Source organism: Eriocheir sinensis, chromosome 31 (genome assembly GCF_024679095.1).
Source record: "Eriocheir sinensis breed Jianghai 21 chromosome 31, ASM2467909v1, whole genome shotgun sequence".
NCBI classification, from domain to species: Eukaryota; Metazoa; Arthropoda; class Malacostraca; order Decapoda; family Varunidae; genus Eriocheir; species Eriocheir sinensis.
Genome location: NC_066539.1, coordinates 15,539,480 through 15,553,529, shown reverse-complemented (window position 1 = coordinate 15,553,529; position 14,050 = coordinate 15,539,480). Strand labels below are relative to the sequence as shown.

General features: G+C 36.3%; 2 protein-coding genes across 3 annotated transcripts in view; one reads left to right on the top strand and one right to left on the bottom strand.

Annotated features, from left to right (window-relative positions):
* The window catches only part of LOC127005953 (regulatory-associated protein of mTOR-like), a 25,491-nt gene extending 16,084 nt beyond the window's left edge, over nucleotides 1–9,407 (top strand). For both annotated transcript variants that reach the window (XM_050875409.1, XM_050875410.1), the window contains 3 exons: nucleotides 224–389; nucleotides 1,061–1,177; nucleotides 2,200–9,407. In XM_050875409.1, the coding sequence (XP_050731366.1) occupies nucleotides 224–389; nucleotides 1,061–1,177; nucleotides 2,200–2,392 (476 nt within the window). In that variant the 3' untranslated portion in view covers nucleotides 2,393–9,407. The remainder of the gene's footprint in view (nucleotides 1–223; nucleotides 390–1,060; nucleotides 1,178–2,199) is intronic.
* On the bottom strand, nucleotides 6,053–14,050 carry LOC127005954 (COP9 signalosome complex subunit 8-like). Its single transcript, XM_050875411.1, has 5 exons — nucleotides 13,886–14,050; nucleotides 12,131–12,201; nucleotides 11,421–11,599; nucleotides 10,626–10,881; nucleotides 6,053–7,367 (listed from the first exon to the last, which is right to left on the bottom strand). The coding sequence occupies exons 1-4, from the start codon at nucleotides 13,940–13,942 to the stop codon at nucleotides 10,631–10,633; spliced, it is 558 nt and encodes a 185-aa protein (XP_050731368.1). The 5' UTR covers nucleotides 13,943–14,050; the 3' UTR covers nucleotides 6,053–7,367; nucleotides 10,626–10,630.

The window sequence follows — 14,050 nt, the reverse complement described above, 5'->3', positions numbered from 1 at the left end:
AGAGAGACCTGTATTTAAAACATAACCTAAGTTTTGGCTAAGTATCATGCATGTTAAGTTACGAACATATCAACAATTTTCCATATTATTTTACTATCACTAGTACCATATAAGTCTTACAGTGTATCATGGTAGGCACTGTTCCACATAGTTATATCTATGGTCCATTCATCTTTATATATATAGCATGTATGTCAATCTGCAGTGTCCATCTCTCCCATAGGGCCATGGATAGTTGCTGGTTTCTCCGATGGATATGTGCGTGTGTTGGACAGGCGACTGCCCAGCAACAAGACGGTGGTGCGGCAGTGGCGTGAGCACACCTCATGGGTGATCAGCACTCACCTCCTCAATGCTTCGCAGGCTACCACTAAGATCATAACAGGAGTGTAAGCGTTTATGTCTTTGTTGTATGTAGGTCTGTGTACATCAGTGGTCCCCATCCTTTTGTAGGCTTTGTGCCACATTTACCAGTGTTAATATACCAAAGGGTGCCAGAAAATAAAATTAAATTTACACATATTCACTGTTTGTAAGTGGTCCATACAATACATACCTTGGGTAGACTAACATTGGCTTGTGTTGTTATGTTACAATAATAAAATGGCTGGACTGGTAACCTCAGTCTAAAACTGTCTCCATCTTATATTTAATTTAAGAAGAGTAGATCAGATTCCTCCTTAATGTAATTTCTTATAGATGATACGGACATGCTTAAAAAAGTAAACTGAGCAGAGGAATATGATAGAGATATCTTGTACTGGAAACCCTTAGATAAAACTCCATATATAGATAGTTTGTAATGCTCTCTGTGGTTGTCTTGACCTGTCCCTTGACCCAGCCTGATGCCTTGATTACATATAAACAAGTTACTGCTGCCCTCACAACAAATGATCCCCATGATCCTTTTCTGAGGTTTCCTTAAACAGGTGAAAAGGGGCATGACAATTTCATGATTTAGGGTTTTCCAGGTTTCATAAGTAAAAATGTGGACTTATTCCATGAGTTCCTTGTCTTCCTGCAAATTGATTCTCATCATGGTGTGGTTATGGCTTTGCAGAGTGTCAGGAGAGGTTCGTCTCTGGGATATGAGGCAAGCCAACTCAGTTCAAGTGTGTGCACCCCACCATGAAATGACTGCCATGGCCACTCATGCTAACGCTCATCTCTTCGCCACGTAAGTATCCTGTCAACTTGTGATTTTGTTGTCACTGTAGATGTTGGAAAAAGGTCACGATTATTATTGTGCCAGAATATTAAGCAACCTTCTTCCTTCTGTTAAAAATAATCAAGAAACAAAATCTCTTTTTCCCTGTTTGTGACAGGCAAGGTTGGTAATCTGTCAAAATCTTTCAGCTGTATATCTTAGATGTGATGCACTAATCATTCCATAAACTAACAATTTACTTTACAAGTGAATATTATTATACTATAAAATTACTCTATATTATTTTAGTTGCTACCTACTTATATGAATAAGTATATATATATATATATATATATATATATATATATATATATATATATATATATATATATATATATATATATATATATATATATATATATATATATATATATATATATATATATATATATATATATATGCACACAACAGTAAAAGTTAATTATTCCACATTGCATTATCCTCAACTCAACATTACTCACATATAGACTTGGGTCTGTTAAGCTTCTGAATGGAACTTACAGTGTTTTGTTTTTATTTTTACTTATTGATTCAAGTGCAACTTCTTTCAGAATTTTAGCAAAGTGGTTTGTGTTAATCTTAACAGTGTCAAATTTTCTTTGATATTAGATACTGCACATCTGTTTTGAGTACTAACTGCAAATTAGGGTTTTCTGTTACACAAGTTCATTATTAAGCTTGTAAGTGGCTTTCTCACTAGTAATTTTTCACATGATATAAAAAGCCTGAGCATATAGATTATAGAGAGTTGTAAGTGAGTGTCAGTTGACAATGTGCCTTCCTCAAATAACAGTGAAATTTATAAAAGAACATATATAAACATATACAAAGAAATTTGAAAACTTGATAAATATACCATAGTTTGCATGTGTGAGTATTGTTGGATATCCATCAGTTGTGACAGTGTGACCTGAATGTGTGTGCTTTAATTAATGATTAATAACAGTACAATTAAGTGTGTTGTTCTTTATGTGCTTCCTTGCCCTCCACAGGGGGTCAGTGGAGCAGGTCATTGGCGTCCACCATGCCAGTGGCTCCTGTGTCAACACCATTAAGTACCACGAGGGGTTCATGGGTACCCGCATTGCTCCCGTCTCCTGCCTGGCCTTCCACCCTCGACGTGTCTTGCTGGCAGCTGGCACCACTGACACCTACATCACTGTGTATGGCTTGTCACACAGATAGTATCATCAAAGGTGTGTTCCTCTGCCCATTCCCTGATCATTTTTGAGGCAGGGTATGGGCTGCCTGCTGCTGACTTATACTTAAGACAAAAATAATTTTGCCATATTTCATATTTATGTCCCAATTCCCTTTTAGAGTTTTGTGCTTTTTAAAGGAATGTAATTTTAGGTGTTACCTCCCAAACCCAATGCCTGGTGGTGGCATGTCCTGCCCTATGGTATACTAAGAAGTATACCGTTGTGTTATTCCTGTGGTGTTGTTTCAGGACTATTGTTAATGAGGCTACTGTGACTGATATGTTTGCACAACCAAGCTCAATGGCTGCTATTATTGTTGCAGTATATAGGTAATCTTAGAGGCAGGATAGGTAAGTTAGTCAGTATAGCCATGAACAGAAGCAATCACAAAAGTCAGGTGATGTTAATTTGGAATGTACAATCAGTCATACACCAACTGTTTATTTTTGGCATCCATCCAGCCTCTATTTAAAACAAACAAGTTGTCTAATAGTATGTACGGAGAATGACTATGATCGAGAAACTCTACTTCTCTTACACAACAACTATTTCATTGCGGGCACACTGGTGCCTCAGGGTCTGTGTGAAATGTGTGGCCTTATTTTCTCTCCTATTCATATCATTTCAATTTTTGTACATTAATTTGTCTCTATACTCTGCATCCTTATGCTGTAGATTGTTTGCAGGTATAACAAGGAAATGGTAAGTTTTAGTGTTATAATAATAATTTATTTCTATGAAATGGCATTATGGCTTCTAAAGGTATTTCAGAATGGTAGGATATAGAAAGACAATTATATAAATTTACAATGGGTTCACTAGTTTGACAATTGACAAACCTAATGGACAAACCAATATTTTTCATCTTCAGCTTTCTTATAATCATAGACCTGGTCTCATCTGTCATGTTGAAAAAATACTCAGGAAGTTTTTTATTCTTAAGGAAAATCTGTGGATGATACATTTGCAGAAACTACACACCAAAATACTTTGCACTTGTGATTAATGCTCGCTGATAACACCTCAGCATGACAGTACAGGAATTGTATGACACTTCCCTCAGCACAAATGGCTGCAGCACCTCAGGTCCATTACATCATGGTAACCTCACCCCAAAACATTTCAGGCTTAAGAACTTTATCCATTTCAATAGTGTCATTAACATCATCCACACTCATGAGTAATTGCTGACTAAACTAGTTCTCTACAGATCCGATAACTCTTCATCAGTATTTTGTAGGCAGGGAGATGGGCATTGAACATATTTCTACAATGACTAAATACTCAGTCTAGTTGAATACTGAACCACTCACGATGATGAAAATAACCCTTCCATTCATTCATTTATTCTTTAAGATATGCTAGTGTTATCAGGGAGTCATCATTGATAGCTTGCCAGGGTTCAGAACTTCACATTCCTCTGCCTCTTATTCTGCATTTTCCAGATAGTGAAAACATTCCGTCAAGAGTTGATTGAACTTGCTTGAAAGTCAGAAAATTCTAGGTAAGGCATGGAATACACTGATGAAACTCACATTTACCCAAAGTTTCAAGATAGAGCATGTAATAGTAATAATAATAGTAATACTAAATATTAACTAAAATTATTATATATTATTTTCTTACTATTATAATCATTGTTATTATGATCATTATCAGTTAAGCCACATTTTCTCTACTTTATTGATCATGGTAGGGGCATGTTGTCTCAGCTGTTTACCTCTTCCTGGCTATTTAAACAACCATTGAGTTGTGTTACAGTTAGTGCATGTGTATTGGCTACCGTGTTAGTTACAGTAAGACAGGGATGGCATGTATTGGGGGGAAGGTTCAGTTTTCAATGTGGTGAGCAACAGACTAGTGAGAGGAAGGTCCTGTGGTCCTGGAAGCCTGGTGTTTGTTGTCCTTTGTGAATCATTGAGATGCCACACTATACAAGGGGCTTTTTTATTTTACTACCCATGGTGCACACATTACTCAGTACATTTTCAACATATTCATAATCTTTTCTCATTATTTATTTTTTCCTTAAATTTATGCAGCAGTGTTTTGAGTCTTGAGACAGGCAAGGCCTTACACCAGACAGCTGTGGTGAGAACTTTTCTATCTTCTGCTAAACTGGTAAATTGCCAACCAAAACGCTGACAAACAGGTGAACCCACTGTATTTTAACCGTTCGTGACACAATGTATACATCATTAGATAGTAGTGGGCAAGAATTTTAATATTGCATAACTCAAATTTTAAATTTTTCTTTTTGTTTTGATAGTTATATTTTTTCTGTGTGCCTGCATGTGTGTGTATGTGTGTGTGTCTGTGTGTGTGTGTGTGTGTGTGTGTGTGTATTATAAAGCTAAAATTTGTGGTTATTTGAAGAAGTACTAATGTGTTTGTTAAAGGTTAAAATTTCCTCTTATTTCAGTTAGAATTTTGAGAGTAATATAAATGCCTATGTGACTTCTAAGGAAGATTTAAAAAAATGATAGGGATATATGCATGAACTGTATCCAAAATTAGAATCAATTGTAAAATGTAGTCTCCCTTCCCATACTGAAAAACAGTAGATTAAAAGGTTGCAATTTCTTACTAACGTAATCCTTTCAGTAGATAAATATTTGCTGTGTTAAGCAAAAACTATATTGGAGAAAATCTGAAAGTGATCCCAAAGTGCCTGTGTCATGAGAGTATTTCCTTGTATCAATGAGTGCTGAGGTAGTTTCGTAGGTGACTAAGTGGGGGTTGAAACATCCTAAGTGTGATGGATCTTCATTGTGGAAGAGGTTGGAACCAAACCACTTGGGGCTATAAAGTGCTAAGAACCATGTCCATCTTGAAATTTGACAGATAATACAATAGTAGAAGTCAACCAGACTATTATAAATACCAAGATTTATCACCAAGTGAATATATATTACAGGTTGTGGGTTGAATTTTAAGACATTTCTAAATAATTTTAAAGAATCAGTCCTTTTGACTGATTTTATATCTCTTGGCCAAGGCCAATTGCCAGAATTTTCATGGATCAGACTTTTGGAAATGTGGTCCATCAGTTATATAAATGAAGAAGAATGTCACAGGCAAGTTCGTGGAAACATGGTAGATAACGCCTTCCATTTCATTTTTATATATGATTATCAGTTGTTGCTTTTATAAAACTACTTTTTGGAGGATGTGATAATATGTATGTTATTTTTAAGTTGCTGAAATTTCCTATGGAACTTCATTCCCTTTTCTCATACCCTATGTAGATTTGTGGTCAATGGTTCTGGCAGATTTGGTTAGGGGACGCAGTGCCCACACATACTGCAGGGCTGATTAGAGGAATGGTAGTTCTTAACCCCTTCACTCTGGCAACGCCGACGTTGGCGTCCGACGGTGTCACGGATAGAAAGGGTTAATTTGTCAAAGGACACTGAACATCAGGAAGTCATGCATATTATCAACCTTACTGATTTTGATTCTCATTAATTCAGGGATAAATCTGCATCTTCATGTTTATTCGTTTCTTGCAAACTTAAAACCCAGCAGCTTATCAAAACACTGAAATATACAGGAAGGCAAACAGTAGATGTCTCACTACTATTTTAAGGTCAATATGCTATACAATATAAATTTATTGAAGGATGTGGATATAAAGAGGCACTCTCTTGTATTGACTTTACTGTTGCGTGGCAGTGGTGCCATTTTACAGTGTGGGATGGATAAGTGTTTGATCATATCTGTGATAGCAATACTGAACTGTCTTCATACATCCAAAAATTTACATGTACAGCCACTCTTGCCTCATAAAACTTAATTCATTGAAAAAATAAAATAATTTCTCATAACATTAATAATAATAATAATAATAATAATGATAATAATAATAATAATAATGAGTAATATCTTCTATTTTAAGGGATGGCAATTATACGTTCATGTTGTTATGCTGCCCTGTCAGTAATTATAAATTGATTGTATATACCTGTAATGGATTGAATGATTCTTGTGGTCTGGTTAGTTTGAGAACCTATGGCATTCCTGAGGCTCATTATTGACTTTTACAAGTGCAAAAGCTTACACGTGCAATATAATAATGGTGGAACGGACAAAGGGTGGATATGTATTTAGTGGAGCCCCAGCATCTTATTCTTTATTGTGTGTATCCATAACTTGTGTAAATTGGAAAATACCTAAAAATAATCTGTCGTTTATTTCCCTGAAGTGAAATTGACTCCACCCACCACCTATTAACCGATTCAGTAGCAGCATTACCAGCAGATTCTTTGGTGCAGAACAAGACAAACATAATCTATCAGGTATTTTATATTAAAGAAAATTGTCTGTTTGTGTTGGGGTGTTTTATTTGTATGATCAGCTTCAAAGCCTAACAAGCATAAATAGGAAAATTTAGTTCTGGCAAACCATGCCTCTAGAAACCATACTTTATAGAGATTATGCTCACACATTAATCTCCTTCACATCACAGAACATACTAATTCACATCTCATGTTTTCTCTGGTGCATGTACAAAAGTATGTCTGGTACTACATTCACTTCAATGAAGATGAACATATAGGAAATATACCAGTATAACATGTCCCACCCTCAACCACCTTCACTTCACTCATATACACACAAGAGTGCTGGATCACTGTCTTTATCACTTGACCTTTATGAAATGTAAATTCACTGGATCAGTTTATTATATTAACAAAATTAGCAGTCACAGATGAAATCAAGTCATTCTGGACTTGGGTTGCTGTGATTTGGACCACTGGCAAGAAAATTTGTATGATTATGCAATGTTATGTTTTTATACATTTGTTTCTTCTGAAGGAAAAAAAAAATATGAACATTTCCATAAAACAGGAAAGTTTGATCTTTTAAAATTAAGTAAAATATTAAAAAGAGTATACAAAGTGGTGGTTGAGAGTAATCCTTTTGATGTGCATCATGGGCAGGGGCTGTTTCATTTCCTGAAAATAGATAAAATGTAGTTGTTAGTGGTTAATACTGGATGTCACTGTAGTGTATTTCCGACTTGGGAATCTAATACCCACAACCCTGAGTGTTGTCCTCTTGCAAGACTTGAAAAAAGCTGTAACCTAAAGTCCACATCTTAAAGAAAACAAAGAGAAATTGAGTTGTGTGATATATACAGGAAAAACAATCCGTCATAAAAGATTGACTATTCTATTGCCTGATATAATATGTTACTTCTTTCACATCCTAACACTATGTCATTGGTTTGTTTTTACAGTGAATGTGTCTTGAAAGGTTAGTGTTAAAGTTAAACACTGCACAGCTGTAATAACTTAAATAATTTTGGCTTGAAAATAGAAGTAATGGAGGAAAAAAGTTTAGCAGTGGAATTTAACCTTGTTTTGAAGATACTTTGATTGTAAATTGTTGATGTAAATACTATAGAATAATTGACAAAAGTAGTTTTATTAGATCATTATTAATGTATTTATGTTTATGAACTTGCGCTGTTATTACTGTACAGTATGAGATTCCATATCTGACATGCTTCTGACCTATGATTTTATGGACAATATATTTTTCTGAGCTTCAAAGTCTTGGCCAAAAAAAAATTATGTAAATACAAGAAAACAAGAAAGCTCCTCATCATCAGAATGGAGGAATGTGGTGTTTCATTGCCATTAATGATACATAATGGTCAAGTACCTCTAATAGTACAGTCTACTCCCCAAATATGTACTACTTGAATGAGACCTTGTAATAAGAGCTTTTATCCACCAGATATATGAACCAAAAACATCAGTCACTCACACCCTTAATTAGTGTTACTGTTTATTTTCCTGACTTATGATTGTAAGCCATCAAGCAGCTCATATTAAGCCTTACAATTATCACCAAAAAGACATCACAAAGTGCAAGACACCAGAATGTGATGCAGGATAACTTGCCATTATTGTGGAAGTTTTACCTTATTAGAATACTAGGTTTACTATTATGTAGTCTCATTTTTTAATTAATATTATGTGTAGGCCTTGAATTCAAGTAGCATTGTTCATTCACCTGCAATGTGGAAGACAGTAAGGATGGTGCAATACTAGATGTGGCATTTGCTCAACTACATTTTAGCACTCACTGTTTGTCACAGAATTTTAACATTACTGTATTCTTCAAAGGAATATTTTTTTACTTTAAAATCATTAATATATATCATGAACAGTAGTGCTTATAATGTGGATGAAAACAAAGTGCCATGAACCTGTATGACAACTTAACATTTGATATTCTCAGAGAAAAGGAAGAAATACCTTTTCCTTACAAAATCCAAAGAGAACATTGCTGAATAATATATGAAACGACCTACTATATCATGGAATGGAGGGGTTCATTACTTGTGTATGACAACACATTTCTGATTGGCAGATAAGCAATGCTCATTAGTGCTTTGTGGCTGAGACCAACTTTTGGTGGCCTAGGAGAGGAAGGGTATGGCATGACAAAATAAGCAAAAAATGTTTACCTTACTATTGGACTTGCTACCACTATCTGTTAACACTGTTGTGCTTCATTATAGTACTCATTGTGAAAATAGTATGTGGCTACCAACTGAGAAAGATTGAAGCCAATAAAAGTGGTCTAGTAACTTGCCATCCATTGATTAGTGATACTATTGAGGAAGCACAATAAAAAGTGACATCTTACAAAGGAGGCAAAAATTTTCCAAATACCATTTGTGGTATCTTTAATCAACAACAAAAAGGCTGAATTTGATCAGCCAATACCCTTCTGTCATGCTACCTTGCCATATGTATATATTCATAATAAACTAAAGGTAGACATCAAGGCAGTCTTTGGCAGTACAATGTGATTTTATGAGTTAACAATGCTACTTTCTCTGTCACTGCAAAAGAAAGCAATATGTTTATTGTCATTAAGAAACTTGTACAGGTCCCTGGCAGCTAGGTTGAAATATTTCCTGCATAATCAATAATTTGTTTTGCTTGATATAATTTCTTAATAAATATTCAGTTACAGTGCTACATTATTTTTAAGAATTTACTCAGACCTTTAATGAATCAAACCTTAATAGAAGCAAATCCTTTATTCTTCACAAAGCTGTATAACTAAACCAGAGATATGTGACACGAACTAGGCCAGAAGTACAGCAAACATATCGTAGGCTGTCCCTTATTGCCACATGGTGATGACATCACACACTGGTGGGTATACACCTGGCAGCATAATGTATATATATATATAGAGAGAGAGAGAGAGAGAGCGAGAGAGAGAGACTGACTGACTGACTCACTGTTTGTCACAGAATTTTAACATTACTGTATTCTTCAAAGGAATTTTTTTTTTACTTTAAAATCATTAATAAATATCATGAACAGTAGTGCTTATAATGTGGATGAAAACAAAGTGCCATGAACCTCTCTCAAAGAGAGAGAGAGATTCCTGGCAGGAAAGGTTAAAGGATGTTAAATGAGAGGATGATGAAAATAACTGATTAAATTGTATATGATGAACAAGGAAATTTCAGGAAAGGGAGGGAATTTGTGTATCAAATTTTTGCACTGAAAATGATAGTTGAAAACTACCTAGAGGAGGACAGGAAGCTGTTTGCTACTTTCATAGACCTGGAAAATGGCTTATGACTGTTAACAGGAAAGGTTCATGGGATTTCATGCAGATACATGGTGTGGGACAGCATTTAGTTGACAGAATCAAATCTTTTTAAAAGAATGTAAGTGCCTCTGTGGATTTAAAAACTGAGCTCAGTGTGAACTTTGGTGTGGGTGTGTGATGTCACCATGTCTGCTTAATATTTGATATGAGTGTTTGTATGAGATAAGTGAAACCTAAAGCAGGGGAGCTTGGTCCACAGCTGAAAGTGAGAAGTACAAAACAGTGGTGGGAGCCCTTTTTACCGATAATGCAGTGTCTGTCGGCAAAAAGTAAGAGGATGTTGCATAGGATTTTGGATGAATTTCACAGGATGTGTAAGAGAAAGTTAAATGCTGGGAACAGTAATGTTATGATATTTGGGAAGAAAAGAGAGCAAACTATCGAGTTTGCAAAGCCATACAGAGCTAGAGTAAAGAACACATTTGAGGTCTCGATGCTCTTCTCCATCTCATTGGCCATTGAGCCTGCGGTAGATAAAAATCCATAACCCCATGACACATGGCCAAGAAGAAAAATAATCAAGAACAACAATACAATGATAAATAAAAATTAAATGAGGCCAGTACCTGCATCAATTTTCCAGGAACGATACATAGTCAGCCAGGCGACGTAGCTGTTCTTCGGAGGGAGTGGGAGCATGGGGCTGGGGTGTCTGGGGCACAGGCAAGATCATGCATGTGGGCTCATCATAGCCCCAGCCATGCCCCTGGGCCAAACTCGCTGCTTCTTCGACACTCATCCCCAAAAGCTGAGCAAAGTCATCTGCCCTGATTGATGTATAGGCTCGTCCTACAAGTTCAATGGCTCGATTTCGCACATGTTCTGTAAGGATACATAAGAGGGTGATGATGGGGTAAAAAGATGGTATAGAAAATAATACTTTGTTATTTTATATTAACTGCCTGAAAGACATCGGCAATACTAATGATTATCATCCAAAACTAAGTGTTATTACCACTGCTCTCCATGTAACAGTGATCAATAATGTCTCTCTATGCAGTAATAGTATAATGCTTTAAGACTTTCAGGTGATGAGCTGATGATAACCCTCAGCCTGTTCGGTGGATTTTTATAGTGACTCCTTGAGGATCATGCTGCTTGTTCAAACTTACAATTAAATATTAGGTTGATTGATAGAACACTGTTGATCTTCAGCCATTCACTGGCAGTCATAATATTATCAATGAGATTTACAATGCAAGACCTGTGTCTATTATTTTCATACACTCAAGTCATTTTGCCACCTTGAGTTGAGTTGAGGTAAATATCCCACAAAGGCCTCTGCTATCATCAGTTTGCCATTGGAAGTTTATTCATTCTTATCAGGACAAGCAGATGTGCTGTCAATATAGGTAGAATACCATGGAGAGCCTTCATGATGTCCTTTACTGTTGGTGACCACTCATGAGTCAGGGCAGTGTACACGGCCGGTAGGTCCCGCTGCCACAGGTGTTGTCCAACCTCCCAAATATGCGCCAGCTCTGGAGTTGCACTCTTGGTGCTGCTGGGTATTCGCTTCCATAGAAATTTAGCACCAGTCCTGCGACAGATTATTTCAGTTAGAATGCTTCAAAATACTGATAATATATTTATGTAAAAATTCATATGACAGATTTCTAAATCAGAAATATGAAATGTGAATGATGTAGTTAGATAGGTCAGCAGATGTTATCAGTCAGTTAATAATTTTGTAGAAAGTTCAATGAGCCCTAGCGCATAATATACATACATAAAAGAAACTATCTTAGCTTATAAAATCTCTTGATCATTCATATTTTCATTTAGACAATATTCATGGATTCATTATTATTAATTATATTAATTATCAATAAATATTAATTTCTGTAGTATTGAAATTGCTAGGCAAGCTATAAATGACATAAGTGAAAGAATGAATTATAGTCTGAATGTCTGCACCAAGAACCTGTTTTTATAAGTTATCATAATGTCACACAAATATCACTTGTTTATTACAGTATCTTTCAGCCACCTATTGGACCTTGCTGGTGAGAGCCTACATTGATAAGAAACAGCTGAAGTCTAATGAGACTCAGAAAATACAGGCCCTTACAAATCATCCTGAAGCAGGTATATGGTGAGGAGCTGCTCATAGACATGTGCTGGAGGAACACCATTGGGAGCCTGGAAAGCATGATGGCAGTAAGTCACTTTCAAAATAAAAATAACAAGTTTTTAAATAAATAAAACATATATGACATATACAAAAATGTCTTACTGTGCCAGCTGACCATTTGTTGGCAATGGTAATGTTTCAGTTTTCATTATCCAACTTTTTAGAAAGAGACATACATTTGTAAACAATTCCCAGTAGTATGATAATTTTCAGCACATAGAGAGATGAAAAGAAAATGGCGTATGCTTTGTGACTGCCGCCGCCAATGCCTGGTCTTTGTTTTCATCTACTGCAGGTCTTTCAATAACATCTTACAACATGAGACTAAACTTGCAAGTACCATAACTGATTTTATGTACAGGAATCTGACAGTACCACAATCAAATCACACATCAAAGGTGTTTCTTGTTTCTTGTGTTTCTTGTTTATCTGGTCCCACTTCCTCCAAAGCACCCAAAGCACTCTGCAGGACCCACATATTTTAATTCATTAAATTTTCAATATTGATCACAACTTATATGCCACGCTAATTGTCAATGTTTCCATGTCGTAGTAGTCAGAGAACAGAGAAGTTTTTAGTTCTTTCTTGAATTTGGAGAGATCCTTTGTTCTTTTAATGTCAAGAGGGAGTTTATTGTACAGTCTTGGGGCGGCAGAACTGAAAGTGCGCAATCCAACATTTGAAGCGTACCGTGGTTCATGAAGTGTGATTCCAGAAGTGGCTCGGCGAGTGTTAATGCCGTCACCTAGCTGTATTTCATGTAATAATTCTCTCAGATACGGTGGACGGCCAGTAATCAAAGCTTGGTGTGTCAAAACACATAACTTAAATACTATCCTTGCTTTTATTGGCAACCAGTGGAACTCTATCAGAACAGGAGTAATCCTCTCTCGTGGTGGAATTCCTTTGAGTAATCTCGCTACTCTATTTAAGAACATCTGTAATTTCCTTAATTGGAGCTTTGGCAGGTTATAGTAGATTGTCTCAATTATTGTTTTTGTTTCCATATTACAAACACTACAGGAAGCCCTAGTTGTGAAATACACAGTGCGTCAATGACACACCAGTGTTTTTATGTTGACTGACATAGGTACTGTGAACTTTACAGTGGAACTACTACTCCAGCACTACCAATCCCCTTCCCTCCCTTGACCCCCCACTCTCTCTTCTCCCGCCCTTACACACCCAGCAAAATGGGGCTGGGTGCGTTTGTTGCAAATTACTCTTTTCTGAGACTTATACAACTAATTAAGAATTGATAGATGACCACTGTTTTAAATGGTGATATTATTATTTTAGCAGTGATAGGTTAGTACCCATTAGGTTAAGGTGATGTTCTTTAAGTTTAAGTAAAATATGGCATGAAAAGGCATGAGTCTGCAGTGAGCCTGCTTGACTCTCCAAATGGGTGATTCCCCAGGTGCGACGGGATGAGAGAGAAAACCAAAAAATTAACCGTATTTCCCAATGTCAATGAGTAACAAGAAAGGAAATAAGAAGAATGTGGATGAGAGCGTTGTTCTTTAGATGGTGGTTCTCGGGTGCCTTGAAGCGAATAATCCCCGGAGCGGCACCGCGGAGTGACAACCAGACAGCGACAAACAACAGCTCAAATAATTCCCAACTACAACACCAACACATGCCGTCTATTAAGTCCGAGATGTATTGTTAGTCTGAGGGAAGATGCTTACGTCTAGCTCCTGTTTTTCCAGCTCCTCGCCCAGTTTGTTGTAGTCCACCTCGGCCATCGAGTTGTGTTGTTTTGTTGACGGTCGGGAGTTTCGCCTTTGTAACGGGACTTCTTCTTGATTGATTGATAGTTTATTGTTGCAGGTAAACTTCTAGTACTTTTTCTG